This window comes from Mercenaria mercenaria, chromosome 10 (assembly GCF_021730395.1).
Source record: "Mercenaria mercenaria strain notata chromosome 10, MADL_Memer_1, whole genome shotgun sequence".
Lineage (NCBI taxonomy): Eukaryota > Metazoa > Mollusca > Bivalvia > Venerida > Veneridae > Mercenaria > Mercenaria mercenaria.
The window spans coordinates 40020081-40036002 of record NC_069370.1 but is presented as its reverse complement, the minus strand read 5'-3'; the positions used below and the strand labels follow the sequence as shown (position 1 = coordinate 40036002).

The window sequence follows — 15922 nt, the reverse complement described above, 5'->3', positions numbered from 1 at the left end:
TTTCCAGACATTGATATGTAGGCGTGTATCACATTTGATATGTTTGAAACATTTTTTGAACAAGTTTTACGACTTGAGCTGAGATATGAATACTATGCTCTCATATTTTCGTTAATTACCAAACTTCAAAAGTTTTAACAAAGATCAGATTGCCCGGTAAAGTTTAATGAACAGCGCATATGGCACCCGAATAAGCCAAACAGGTTCTTCTGTGAAAATCTATAGATCTATAAAACTCGAGGGCTGTAATTTTGACATATTAACTGCAGATTCTGGATTCAGCAGGCGGATGATGTCGCTTTTATTACTCCGTAGTGTTTAAATTGATAACTTATCAAGATATTTTCTTACAGATTATTAATGAGGAACATGTAATGTTCTAAAAATGTAACATTTCGAGCCAGCCTACAGGAAAGAAACAAACAAAGGCAATAGTATTACAATTACTATTACAGTACTTTGTTTAAGATATGATATGTCCTAAACAGTGATTTTTCGTTGAATAAAATCATTGTTTGAAGTTCAGATGCGAAGGAATATTTGCCTGGTCATATAATTATCTAAACGACAAACAATGGTTTTGTTCAAATGTGCAATTTAATGAAATGGTGTTAATACTAACTGAAATTTACAAAGAAAATACATCGGAAAGCGAAAACTTAAGACTTTGCTATAACAGTCGCCTGAGATCGTCAAAACACTGTCATTTTTAAATCCTTTGTAACAGAACATGTTATAATGCTAGTGGTCTTTATATGCGCTATTTATATGCTCGACTCCTCTTCAGTTCTGTATACAAGCTCTCTTCTGAGTTCTCTGTGATACTTAAAATGCTATTATTTCCAAATTTGAAGTATTTCTGCTCTCGTATTATAAGGTTTAGGAAGCGGACTGAGGATTATTCTAGGAAATGAAGTTTGTCCGGCTTATGGCGTCTGATGTCCTGACCGTTATCGCGCCACGCACCTAGGAACGAAAACTTAGTCATCATAGTAACAGATGTTTAAGCAAACGTTTTGGAAAGTAGTAGAATATTACTATAAGACAGTAGTGTAAACAAATAGAATAGCATGCGTGCTTGCACTATTTGCAAGAACAAAGTTGCGTCATGGTTCGCTTTTACAGTTTCTTGCATAGTGATCATTTTCCCTCCAAGGACAGCATAGTAACCTTGTAGATATACCTACCGTAATTATATTTTTTTTTTGTATCAAGTCTGTGTAATGTTCACCTCTGTACACAAAAAACATACATTTTATCTATGAAACTTACCATTTGGTAAATACATCATTTTTGTTGTTCTCACGCAGACGTTCGTGTATTTGACAGGAGTCATTACCTCTGTCTAAATACTGCAGATACTGAAGCGTTTTTCTCCTGTAGAGCCTAGAACTTTAAAATGAATGAATTTAATATGATTCCATACGTCGATTTTGATGAAATTTTAACATACCATTAATACCATATTTATATGTCTACGAGTATTCCAATTTAAAAAAATACATGTCTTTATATTTGTAATTTATTTAACAGAAAAAAATGAAGTATTGCAGTAAGATAAGAAGCGTACATCGTATTTCATATGATAATTCAAATGATAATTCAGTATTAATCCTTACCTTGCTAAATTTCTATAATGAACTTGTCCATCTTTCAATTTGGACAGTACCATAAACTGATAAAAGGAGTGCTTACCAAAAAGATACTGACTGAATGGCGAACAGTGCAAATCATGATCAGACTGCACGGATGTGCATGCTGATCATGATCTACACTTGTCGCAAAGGCAATCGATCGTGTCTAGCATGATAAGGGTTAACCTGATTGTGGAAAACGTAAGTACCTGATTAAGTTGTCCTAGATTCAAGGCAGCTAAAATATTTTTGCTCTTGTTTTTTAAGACTCCATGGAATTTTCCAAATATACCTTCGCGTGGGAGGATGCGGAGTCACGATGCTTGAGGCAGAGTCAAATTCTCGTGCCAGGTCGCAGATACAGAGCCAAGATGATAAAAAGGTTGATGACAAAAGAAAATGTAGATGCGGTTTGGCTGAATGGATGGAGGGCAGTGTCGGACACAACACCTGGTAATATCTTTTAGATATCACAGGTCCTAACTTATCTGTGTCTCTCTCGTCGCATGATTTTTGTTATATACATACAGTTTGATACCTTTATTGAATAAATAGATCATTCAAAATTCCTTTTACTGGATTTTCATCATATCATGATGTCATTCACACTATTATAAAGATTGTATCAGGTTTGGAAACGAAAGAAAAACGAAATCTAATTGATGTTATTTGAAGTTTCTTTTACTTTCCATGTGAAATGTACCGATTAACGTACTCTTACAAAAGCGACTGGACCTTTGTTAAATTCAAATTATGCCGATTAACGTGCAATAAACATTCTTTGTCTTATTTTGACATTGTTGATCGACGTTTTCTCTCATGAAAAAGAAAATGTTTCTCTCAAGTGGGAGGTAATAGTCGGCGTGACGTTATCTGTACACTGGTCTAAAATTTGCTAGAAATTAAAGAAGCAACAACATTTATTCAATACAGCTTGTCCTTAAAGTTATCAAATCCTTTGTGACTTATTTTTCAATGATAGTTAAAACAGAGTCCGCCTTATACTATATCGCACTGGCAACGTAGCCATTTTGTTTCTCCGCAACACAACTTATTTTGACACCACAACAACGATTTCTATGCGGGAGTCATTTTTAAACGAGTAACATGACATTAAAATGGTTTCTTTTGTCAGACATTTAAAACAAAAAGCATTCATAAAATTACTGGGGTGCTAGTGTCTGTAACCTATGTAACGTTTGACTTTAATATGCGCTAATCTCTAAAGGCGTGCGACTATACCTTTCAAACTCTGATCGAAATCATATGTTGTGAATTTTTTACGCGCGCATTTACGAAAGCTTAATAGTTTTTCTTACATATTTTCCTACAATTATACGTCGTATATTATGCCAGTTTGTTATCTCTAGCAATAGAAGAAATGACCTTGAACAATAGCTATGACGTATTACTTATACCGGTTTCTCTACGAGTAATTGCAAAAAGGTTTCCCTTAAAAACCTTGAGCCGATTCTCAGGCTACCTGAGAAATAATTACTTGGAGCGTAGTTATTCTCATACGGGCTCGCCTGGAATGTGCCAACAGAATTCTTTAATACTAGCTTGATACACGTGCATAATCAGAACTTCAGCTGTTTCTTCGCTTGTACTTGCATCATTGTCAACAGAATAAAGTCTGCAATGTTTTACAGTGGCAAAATATGAGCAGACTTGACATTACACCTTTTTTTACAGTTGCAGAGTATAGTTTACGTACGTAAATGCAATTTCAAATTAAATGCAATTTCAAGGACATTTGTGGTGGTTCTTGTTATTGCACGCACACACAACGTCCACAAAACACGACCACATATTCTCTTTTACAGGTGATCAATGCTTGTAAAACTTAGTGAGCTTAGCTATAAACTCTGCCCAAAAAAGAACTAGTCTAGCAGTCAAGTCTTTAGAATATTTGACTGACAAGTCATACGATAGAATTCTCGACTAACTTTGAAAGAGCAGCAGCATTGACTTTTGTTTATCTTGAAATGTCTGATACAGTGCCGGTTATCGTATTTTTCCTTCTCTTCGTTTGAGAAGGTATATAAACAAAAATTCAAAATAGCCAACAGGTCAGCGCAGGAGAACGGAGAAGAGCAAAGAAATATATTTCATGGGTACTGCTATCTTTTGTCAACAGCAGCCTCTCACATAATGATAATAATAAATTATTCGGCTAATGGATATTTGCCTATATCATTGAACGGGATGAAGATGCTAAAAACGTATATCCCAGTTGTTTATCTAACGCAGAATGTTAATCTTTATCCTGCTAAATTTCTGAAATGGACTGGTCCATCATTCAATTTGGGCAGTGCTATTTATTACTCAAAGGGGTGTTCACTGAAAATTTACTGACCGAATAGCGAACAGTGTAGACGGTGTATGCAGGCTGATCTTGGTCTGTACTGGTCGCAAAGGCAAAATCACTTGCCGCTAGCAGGCTCTTAAAGATTAATGTTACGTTAACGATAAAATAGACATTATCCTTTTTCGGCGAACGCCGTCTAAATTCGTTTTCGTTACCTATGCCACGTGACTTCAGTTTGCAAATCAAACTACTTGATAACGCATTATAGATAATTTATCAAAATGGAAGATTTATGCAACACTCTGTCTGATTGGACGAGAGTGTCAATTTCTTTCACTCTGTTGATTGTGCTACGCTGAGTGAAATGTAGACAAAGCGTTTATCCTAAACGACGCTGTTCACAGTTTTAAAGCTAACTTTGGCTCAGTATATTTAGCAAGAATATTGATATATCTCAAAATGATAAGTAAGTTTAATAAATATGATAAAAACCTGTTCAAATACCAACATATATCAAATTAAAGAAAGAGCTGAATACGGTCTGCGTATCACATGAATAAGGGTGTGATAAGAGTCTTTTATGTAGAGAAGTGCTTTTTAAAAGATTTTCCTTGTTACAATTGTCGTCTGTATATGAAAAGGTTTCTTGCTTTTGTGACTTATTCAGATTGCATATTAAAATGAGTACTTGTTTGCTTTGATGTATTTGTTATAAATTATTTAACTGATTTATTATACATGAATATTTTTCTTTAGTATGGTATGCAAATATTGAACTCAGTTGAAATCTGTTTTATTATATATATGCTATATAATGACTGAATCTCATTACACTGAAATGAAGGTACGCTGCATACAGTTTATCTATGTGATATGACTACGGTCAAACTTTGCTTATGGAACAGAAATATTGAAATAATTAAAATTGTATGTTTTGCTTGACCTTCACTTTTTTATAGGTGTGACGTCATTGTCCAAAGATTCATGAATAGCGAATATGCATTTGTTAAAGCGGGATCAGTTGACCTATTTTAGAAATAAATAAAAATAATAAATAAAAAAATCCTTTAATTGATTTTTTCTCATGTATTCTGATCAAACTTGATTTGTAGCATCTTTATTAGGCCCGCAGCCAACTTTGTTCATCTGGGACATTTGACCCCTTTTAGGGGCTGCTAGAGCTAAAACTAGATATGCCTTTATACAGCGTCTCATGAACAGCTTGGGTGGATCTTTGTCATACTTGGTCTGGAGCATCATTATAAGGTCCTCTTCCAAATTTATTTATATAGGAACTTGGGCCCTATTAGGGACCACTATAGCTAAAAGTAGATATGCCTTTCTTCGCATTAACCACTAAAATGTAATGGATTTTTTTTATCAAACTCGATGTGTAGCAATATCGTAAGGTCTCCTGCTATTATGTTACAAATGGGGATAGGGGCCACTTTAGCTAAAAATATAAACACGTTTAATGACCTCTTCTCATGAACCGCCTCATGAATCTTCATCAAACTACTGCTGTAATTATTCGTCTAAGGATAAACGAAACAAAATTGTAACCGTACGAAACCTTTCCGAAAAATTAAAAGAGAACCATTTAAATTGTTAAAGTGCGGTGTTTAGTTTTGCAATTTGAAAAATGTTAGATGAAAGATGAATGTTAGATGAAAAATTCATAAACTTCTTTCCTTATTACAATTCGCCGACCATCATTTTTAAAGATATTTCTTGTTACCATGGGCGATGTTTCCAATTAGTGCGTCACTTCCGGTATTCAGGTTTCTGATCTAGATATAAAGAGAGGTATCCATTTGCACTATCCCTAGAAGAAATTTTTGGACTATAAAAAATGCCCTCACTCGTATATCTGACAAATCATCGCGGAGCTATGCATACGATTCACTCTTGTTGGCTCGTCATCTTGAAATTGTCAAAATGTTAACTTTGTGACATTACTTTGCCGACGAATTGCCAAAGACAAGATGATTTTATCTGCACATAACATAATTATACGCGCAGGGAGTTGGCATCAACGAATGGCGTAACGATGTTTTATCTACTTGTTTATCATGAATTTCAATTTTTGCCGTGCTGTTTAAAATCGTGACTATGAATTTCTCTTGCAAACAAAGACGTCTTCTGTCTTTTTTGGGTTGTACTTTGTATGAGATTCTAGCCAACGTTATACGGCATTATTAAGGCAACGTTAGTTTATTCACGTAACGTATACTCATGGTGGATAAATGATACACTGTGCAAAGTTCAGCGCTTTCTTTGAATGAGTAATTTGAAAGCATTGATGTTTTTGTCAGACATTTGAAGCTAAAAGCATTCATAAGATAAGCAGGGCGTAATTATTGTAAAAAAGTTGTAATAAATTCTATGCTTTCTCACGAGAGACTTCTAAATGACTGCACATAAATCTTTTATACTCTGCTCCAAATGAGATACGCGTTTTTTTTTTACAAATTCTTCACGCGTTTTCTATAATTCTATGTGATACACGTCAGTTTTGTAGTAGAAATGTCCTTGAACTCTGCATTAATATCCGTTCCTCAAAAAGTAAAGAAAAAGTACAAGAAAATTTTCCTTTCGAAAACTTCGCTCAGATTTATTTACAGACTGTCTATATACATTAGAAATAATTAATTAGAATGCTGTAGGTCATGTCACATAATCGAGACCTAGCGGGCAGTTTGTTTCGTACTTACGGTGAAGTCGATTATCTGCATAAAATGAGTAGAGGCATTTTATATGTAACTGGTCAGTTGGTAAGTTTTTCCGCAAATGAGTATGTTTTTGTATAAAATTAATGAATGAATTATTCCAATTTCCAAGCTCCATAGTGACGGCCGAGTTAAAATACTTACCTAAGGTACTGAAGGGGCTCAAAACTGGGAAGTATTCAGCTCATATTTGGTTATGGGACGCTTTTCTCACTACCATTTCTTACATGTTGCCTCATACAAAAATGTACAACCGCTGTAAGCCAATTGCTGGGTAGGCAGTGTGAACATATTATTTGCCCTGAAACTGATATATATAAAAGACGGAACAAGCAGATTTAGAATTTCATGTGATGAAAGGCAAGACATTGGTAATACTTTTGTTGGACTATTTTTTTCGCACTGGTAGCGAAGCGTTATATGCAGAATTTTTAATTTTGATAACCCTTGCCCCCCTTAAGGACACTGGCTTGAAAAAAAGAAGCTGAAACAGTGAATCAAGATACGCAGAACACTGGGGCGAGAATTTCAAACATTTTTGAAAAATATATTTCGTTTTTGCAGTACTGGGCAAATACCTCGTGGGTCCATAATTTGAGTTCAAAGCCGTTTCAAGATCGGTCATATTCAAATTCAATAGATAGTACAATCTTTGTTTACATGATTGCAAGCAATAAATTGTTAGGCTTTTTCAACGGAGGCATGAAAGTGCCAAAACTATTACTGCGTTCAGTCTGTTGAAAACAAAATTCTGCAGAGACGTATGTTTTTTAATGTTTAGAAACGAAATAATTACAAACATGTTTTACAAGTTTTAGAAAAGTGCACTTAAGATATAATTTATTCAGATTTCATCTTTATCTTACTAGAATACCAAAAAAAAAAAAAAAATAAAATAAAAAAAAAAAAAAATAAAAATAAATAAAGTCGACAGCGTATTTTATTTAAACATAAATACCAGTGCACTTGTAATTGTATTTACTACAGTGCAATTAAAAATAAAATACAAACAATATACCTATAGTTTTGATTATCTTGAGTACTTTTTGATGTTGAAAATCGTGACTTACATTTCATTTTGTAAACAAACAAACTTCATGACGAGGTTTCGCCTAAAATTTCGTCACGTAGACATCCTAACTGGTGTCCGTTCCCATGACTGAATGGGAATTTGATGGAAGCTTTGTTGTAGACGGTTTTTATCTCGGCAATACAGCAGTTTGCTCAACTTTGAAATGATAACCGTGATGGCATCATGAGGGAAATCTATAAAATAGTACTTTTTTTGCCTCTGTATGAGTGAAGCGTTAATTTTGTTTTACTCTGATCAAAATCAGGGTTTCTTTACAAGAGCTAAAATAATAGTTTTCTGTACAAAAGTATTACATTTTATACGGTTCTGCGTAATAACGTCTGTTAGTTCTGAGTGTTTTTTTGTGTGGATAAATAGAATAGTATTAAGCCAATATATAAATGTTCTTGGATAATATCGGCTTCATTGCTGTATTTTTGTCTGTCAGTAATTGCAAAAAGAAATAGATTAGTTTCGAGACCCTGTGCCAATTATCCCAAAGTACGTGTGAAAAAAAAAAACAAAAAAAAAACATATTAGAAGTTTGGGTGAATGAGCTGTATCTTGGAATAATGTGCCAACATAATTATCTATTTCTAGCGTAATGTGTATGAGTAGAGTGTAATTTAATACTTCTTTAATACACAAGAGCAACAAGCAAAATTATATTAAAAGACAAGTAAGAAGAAAGAAGAAAGAAGAAAAAGCTTCAAAGTATCGCCGATTCTCGCCAGCCTGTGGCGCTGTACAACTTAATGTAACAAACAGATGCACTGGCATAAATATTTTGCATATAAAGGCGATGAAAAAATTAAATGTCGTTTGCTTACTTATCAACACCATTTTATCACTTTTAACACGAAAATCGCTGAGTATAATATTTCTAGCCATTAGCTTATATTTATTGGTCCAAGTGCACTAAACTGTTATGCTATGTCACCAAATGTTGGCGGCTTCAGACCGTTTTCCTGACTGTCATTTTAATTTTTAACTCGGATTTAAAAAAAAAAAAATCATCAACTTTGATATGAAAATATAAGTATCAATTCTGGCGGGAATCACTTATACAGTATATCATATATGCAAGGATACAGGAATTAATTCAACATTTACTGCTTTTCATGGGACATTGAACTTTCGTAGTGTACACCATTGTCATATATGAACATTTTGTACTTTCAGTTAGTGATGGCAAATTACGTACATTGAAAGTTGACTTCAGTAGACCACAAAATAAAGAACTGAAAGTGGTTTGTCAGCTGGGTATGTTCTGTTTTAAATTAATTTTGGAAGTCCATGTACTGATTAGTGCCAACGTAATTTCTATATCAGTCACTCCGGCCGCCTGTACGTCCCTTCGAACACCTATTTTTGTGCCATAATTTTGTAACCCATAATGCATTTGTAACTTCACACAAGTATGTATCACAATATTGATATTAGTAATCTGTCCCATATTCAAAGTCAAGGTCACAGGGGTCAATGAACTTGTCCATCTTTCAATTTGGACGATACCATTAACTGTTAAAAGGGGTGCTTAGCAAAAAGATACTAGCTGAATGGCGAACAGTGCAGATCTTGATAAGACTGCACGGATGTGCAGGCTGATCAAGATCTATACTGGTCGCAAAGGCAGAATCAATCCTGTTCAGCATGATAAGGGTTAAAAATGAAATTTACAGTACTGTAACACATAATTTTTTTTTAGACAGTTCTTAGAAATTTTATCTTCTTATTTTTAATTCAACAGATTCAATTTTTTACGACCCGCTGTATACCGCGGCATCAACGGATTCAGCACGTGGAATTTGTGAAAGAGATGGGGCGGCTCTGGCAGATGTTACAACTGAGGACGGCGTGAAACGCATTACAGAAAAAATAGTTGTTGATAAACCACATTGGATAAACTCCATGTCATCCGGAGGTAGGATCTTGCTCTCTTAAATTAGTTAATTTTTTGTTTCATTTATTGTAAGAGTAATCTAAAACGGTTCGTTTTTAAGTTTGAAATTTTATTGTAGAATAGATTTTAGAATTCTGTAAGTGCTATTTTAGAACATTACGATTTCATTTTGTAAATACAAAGAACAATAAGACTCTACAGTTTGTAACATTCTGTTAATTCGACAAACTATAATTTTTCAGTTATCACAAGTCCTTTCATTATCTACAGTAAAGTTTAAAAAATCTGTTTCAAGTGAAGTAATATTAGATACGAAAACTGATCAAAATTTCAAATTAAATGTACATATCCTAAATACAGTAAACCCCGGGCATGAGGTAATCATAACCAGTAATCGTAATTAGATGTATTCGAAAGCAATCGCATATTTTAGAAAATTTCGATTACATGTGATCGTAATCGAACAGCATCTGACGTAATCAAGCAGCACGTAATGTTATCGAACAACATGTAATTGTAACAGAACAACCCGTAATCGTAATCAAGGGCGGGTGGGGGATGTATTTTGTGAATTGCTGTTTTTTAGGCGAGGAAAATGTTAGTTGCAGTTCAAAATGACGATGTTTGTTTACTTTTTGACATACCAGTGGACACATTTTCAGTGGTAAGTGACTTTATTATCTACGAATTTCCAAACAATAACGCCCAGTTGGTGGTCTTATAAATTATCTTTACTCGGTGTTTAGTATGACATGTTTATCTTTGTTTGTTAAAAAGTTATTGAATGTACAGTGTCAGTTCAAACCGACGAAAAAATCGTAACCGTGAATGTAACCATGAATGATAATGCGATTTCTGAACAAAATAAACACTTTACATGATGTTTATAGTTTTGGACGAATACATAACAATATATTGTTATTGAAGATATACGTATAATGCTTCTAAAACCTCCCAATGCAAAAACATTCTGGTACAAGCAATATTTTGTTGTTTGATGTTATATATACGACAGTTTTGTTGTTTGATTGTTCTAACGAGATGTCTTTTAGAAGTCTACAAACTAATACTAATACACCTTGGAGTTAGAACTTATGAAAGTGTTGTTTATAAAATACTAAGTCTGGTATGGTATTTAACGATACTAGTGAAGGCAGCAATATTGATATTATGCTTTTCTTTATCCTATCGTTCTCGTATAATAAATTTCTATAATTGAAAATCAAGATAATTACTTATTGTCTTCGGAGGTAGCATGACATACAGAAGGGGTTCATGATGTCATGCTACCCTTGTTAGTCGTATTTTCTTGGCCACACCTATCTATGCAATTTCATATTTTTCCTTTCCGTTCAAAGAACTGTTTTTGATTTTGATTGGACCAATAAATTTTGTTTTTTATCTTTGGATCCATATACTATTTTTCAGAATGAGATGTAAAAACGTTCAAAATAAAAGAAAAATGCGAATATGAACAATGTCAGCTACAGCTGCTTAGTTCATGCCAGTTTATACAAAACCAGTAGTTCGTGCCTAGACAGGCTTAACGTTTGTAGGACTGTTAATATATATATAAATTCCGTTTTTTTTTTTTGCAGCTGAGACAAATTTAAACTAATGGAAATTACAGATTTCAGTTGGTGTCAATATTACATACCAATTTTTGAGCAATATGTCATAGGCTAGATTGGCTGTTCCCGTTAACAAATTAATTCCATTTGCAAGTCATCATCGCATGTACAGTACCATTTTCCAGTGTGCAAAACATTAACGCTTGGTCAACAGTGTTGCTACTATCAGTACAAATTTGTCCTTTCCAGATATTCGTAGTTTTGATTAAAGTTTTACAAAATTTATGTTTCTTTTCTCTTTAAATGATAAAAACAAACAAGCGGTATAGGATCATAGATAGTACAGAAGTAAATATCAAAGAAACTATTTCTCTCTATTTACTCTATATATAATTTACAGAATATATTAAGAGGGGCTAGGAGAGATCTTATGTTTTAGAGCCAGATACCTCAATGATTAAGGTCACTGAAATCAGATACTGTGATATTGTTTCAGGTTAAAGTTTTACAGTAATCAACGCTGTTTCAGGTTAAAGTTTTACAGCAATCCTCGTTTTAACGAGAGGCTTTGGAAACAAAAAATGAAACCAAGCAAAAGATAGAAATACCAAACTTCAGATGGATACTGTCCTTTGTAATTGAGAGAAAGTTTTCAAATGATCATTAAAGTTATTGTCACAGGCGTTAGGTATGAAAAAAAGTATCGATATCTGTTTCAGTGCAAGCAAACCCATTTATTCGATTGCATTTTCTTGATTACTGCCTTTCTACTATCGTCAGCGTTTACACAGGAATTTATCCCCTTGAAGGAAACACATTTTCTATAAGGGCACAACACCTAAATGGCAAAGTTAATGGGGAGATACATAAATGGAATTGAGCTGGGTTTGTTTGAAGGTGAATATTAGATGAATGAAACTATCCTCATGCAATTTAAATACGACATTGGACTAAGCCAATTACAAAATAAAAAAATATGACACAGAAACAATATGGTGGACGGAGGGAGTGGAATTCCGTTTTACTTCTTAGCCATGCCCTTTAAAGTTAGGTTCTTGAATTGTAGACTTCAGACAAGTTGTTGAGTACATTGGTGAACTGATACCTCAGACTGACCCTTTTTATATGTTTTACTTGATACAATCTGGTATTTTGTCACTAATGTTAGAGCATTTCTCAGCATGGACTTATTCTATTTACACCGCCTTGTATAAGTTGCTAAAGAAAAGGCAAGTGCGAGTTTGGCATGCCTCAAACGTGTTAATAACTCTAGTTTCCTTTACATATATGTTTCAGACCGTTCCAGGGCTGAACCCCTATTTTCAACTTTCTTTTTGTCCATTTCGTTTTTATATGTTATGTTTATTGTCTTGAATGATGGTAGTGTTACTTTCATTCAATCCCCCGGCTCCCACTTTTACGCCTCCTCTCTTTTTAACAACGGGTGAGGTTTGAGCTCGCAACCACTCGTTCTGTGGCGGTGACCTACTGTTTCCTTTGCTTGTCCTTTTGTCCTCCTTGTTTGGTTGTTTTGCTTTGTCTCTGTGCATGCGTGTGCGTGCGTGCGTACATATATGTTGGTCTTGTGCACGTCCATGTTGGCACTGCTGTGGTTTGTAGTCCAGAAAGGCTGAGTTTTTTTAAACGTTGCGCCCCCTAATTAATATTCATCATTGTTTTTCCTCTCCCCCAACACTCCTCTTTATCTAACCAATCTCCATTTGTTAAGGTACTTGTTAGTGTATTTTGAAGCAACCCGTCTGCTATATCTTCCCACTACAGTTTCTCGTTTTGACTGACTTGCTTTGCGATGTATGGATCTGGCTGTGCTCTGTATGTCCGGAAACTCTACTTTACCTTTTAATAAGGGGTCATCCGTGCGTGACCGAGTGGTTAAGGTCGCTGACTTTAAATCACTTCCCTGTCATCGTCACGTGAGGAAGCCATCCAGCTGACTTACGGAATGTCGGTGGTTCTACCCAGGTGGCCACCAGTGATCAAATAATGCACGGAGGGGCACCTGGGGTCTTCCTCCACCATCAAAGCTGGAAAGTCGCCACATGACCTATAATTGTGTCGGTGCGACGTTAAACCCAACAAAAACAAAATTACAAATTTATCTTTTAGTTATGACTTCTGACTGCTTAAGTGTGCTCTTGACATTCCCTTTTATTGAGACGAAATAAAAAGTATAACAAAAGGTTTGACATAGACGTTCAGAATGACCTTTCATCCGTAAGTGTGGTGATCTTGACCTTTGGGATTAAGGTCTGGTGTTGTGAGCGACACTTCGTATCATTCAGTGAAACCATTTCTGTCAAACAAAATAGTTTGCTCCATTCATGTTAAGGTTACGACCCGGACAAGCTTTAGAATGTCATTTGACCCAGAACTCCGACATTAACTTTAAAGAGAGGAGTATGGAGTTTGTGTGAGACAGTCAGTCTCCTTGAGGCAATAATTATCTTGATCTTCAATTAAAGGAAATAAATTATACGAAAATGATAAAAAGAAACATAATATTTATATTGCTGCCTTCACTAGAATCGTTTGATATCATACTAGACTTAGTATTTTATATATAACATTTTAAAAGTTCTAGTTTCAATGTGTATTAGTTTGTTTACTTCTAAAAGACATCTCGGTAGAACAATCAAACAAGAAAAGTACCGTGTATATAACATCAAACAACAAAATATTGCATGTACCAGAATATTTTTGCAAGGGGATATTTTATAAGCAGCACATTTGTATCTTAAAGGATAATATATTGTTATGTATCCCTCCAAAACTATAAACATCCTTAAAACTTTTGATTTGTACAGAAATCGCATTTTCATTCACGGTTACGTTGTTTTGATCAGAATGAACCGGCACTGTACCTTCAATAACTTTTTTACAAACAAAGATAAAATATACTAAAATCCAAGTAAAGATAATTTATATCACCACCAACTGGGCGTTATCATTTGAAACTTTGTAGATAATAAGTCACTTACCACTGAAAATGTGTCCACTGGTATGTCAAAAAGCAAACAAATATCACCATTTTGAACTGCAATTAACAATTTTATCGCCTAAAAACAGCAAATCACAAAATACGTCCACCCCACTGGTAATCGAGCGACACATTATAGACGACACATACTTATTAATATTAATGTTTTAAATGTAGTAAATTGTCAAAAGCACTTGTAGATAAGGCCTGTTTCATCCCAAATTATTACAGGAAAGTCTGGATATTACATCAGTAAGTAAATATAAAAAAATATTTTTTTTATTTCAACGCAGCTGTACATGTATTATATTGCTTAGAATGATTTCAGGTTGACTTTTAAATGTTCATAAATGGCATAAATGCATGTAGACACTGTAAGAGGACTTTTATAGGCAGAAAATGAACAGTTCAACTGAAAATACTGTTATCATCTACAGCTGAGAATATGGTCATCTTTACATTTTCGCTTGCATCATTTCCCACTATTTGTTCGCTATGCTGCTTTGCAAACTTTTCGGTGCGCAAAATCTGATAGAGGTAAGGGGTGCTGAGCTGGATACATGTATAAATGAGCCGTGCCATGGGAAAACCAACATAGTGGCTTTGCGACCAGCATGGATCCAGACCAGCCTGCCTATCAGCGCAGTCTGGTCAGGATCCATGCTGTTCGCTAACGGTTTCTCTAATTGCAATAGGCTTTGAAAGCGAACAGCATGGATCCTGGCCAGACTGCGCGGATGCTGGTCGCAAAGCCACTATGTTGGTTTTCCCATGGCGCGGCTCAAATACTTCTCGACTGTTTGTAGAAGAAACTTGCAGCTTGTCATAAATATAAGCGATACCATTGCTTTGCACTTTCAACTTTTGCTTCTGACATAAATTATGTTCAATGAAGCCCAGATCTAGGTAAAAAGAAATGATATATAGCAGAACCATGATTAATACATTTAACGCGACGAAGAGGATATACGCCCGTGGAACAATATTTCACAAAGGCAGTCCCTATGAATTGTTATACGCGGTGTATATATAATTTGGAGCGATAGATATATTAAAACTTGGTTCTTCTATATGGTGTTTCGATTCTGTAAACAGAAGGATGCAATATGTAAGCACTATTTCATAGCGTATGGATGGTGCCAAATATAGTAGATCGACGTGATGCCAATGTACCAGAGTTTTAACTATACGGCGCAGAATAATTGAAATCAGGAATACGTAGACGTCTAGTGAAATATTCTGCGCAGCTAATAATCGGTTCATACTTTGTGAAAATTATGCGTGACACCGGTCTGTTACATTGTTTCGAGTCTGAAATGTCTTGTATATAAAATGGCATATCAGATATGATATCACTCTCTCTAGGCGCCTGAACCCATAACCTGCTAAATTTCTATAATGAACTTGTCCATCTTTCAATTTGGACAGTACCATTAACTGTTTAAAAGGGGCGTTTACCAAAAAGATACTGATTGAATGGCGAACAGTGCAGATCATGATCAGACTGCACGGATGTGCAGGCTGATTTTGGTCTGTGCTGGTCGCAAAGGCAGAATCACTTGCTAAAGGTTAATGAGGCCAACTGTCGAAGGGAAATCAATATTGCCGTGTTTTAATAAAAATTTACATATTTTTTCATGATATAATCAGAATCAGTTCCATTACTTTTTTTCAGTGAATAATTAAAATATTACAGTACATTTC

General features: G+C 34.7%; 1 protein-coding gene across 2 annotated transcripts in view; it reads left to right on the top strand.

The window, feature by feature from the left end:
• Window positions 1–15922, top strand: part of LOC123561838 (uncharacterized) — a 33398-nt gene that overhangs the window by 10736 nt on the left and 6740 nt on the right. The window contains exons 2-5 of one of the 2 annotated variants that reach the window (XM_045354479.2): window positions 1902–2087; window positions 8929–9009; window positions 9497–9670; window positions 14450–14470. In XM_045354479.2, the coding sequence (XP_045210414.2) occupies window positions 1902–2087; window positions 8929–9009; window positions 9497–9670; window positions 14450–14470 (462 nt within the window). The remainder of the gene's footprint in view (window positions 1–1901; window positions 2088–8928; window positions 9010–9496; window positions 9671–14449; window positions 14471–15922) is intronic. The other variant, XM_045354482.2, reaches the window with a different exon arrangement.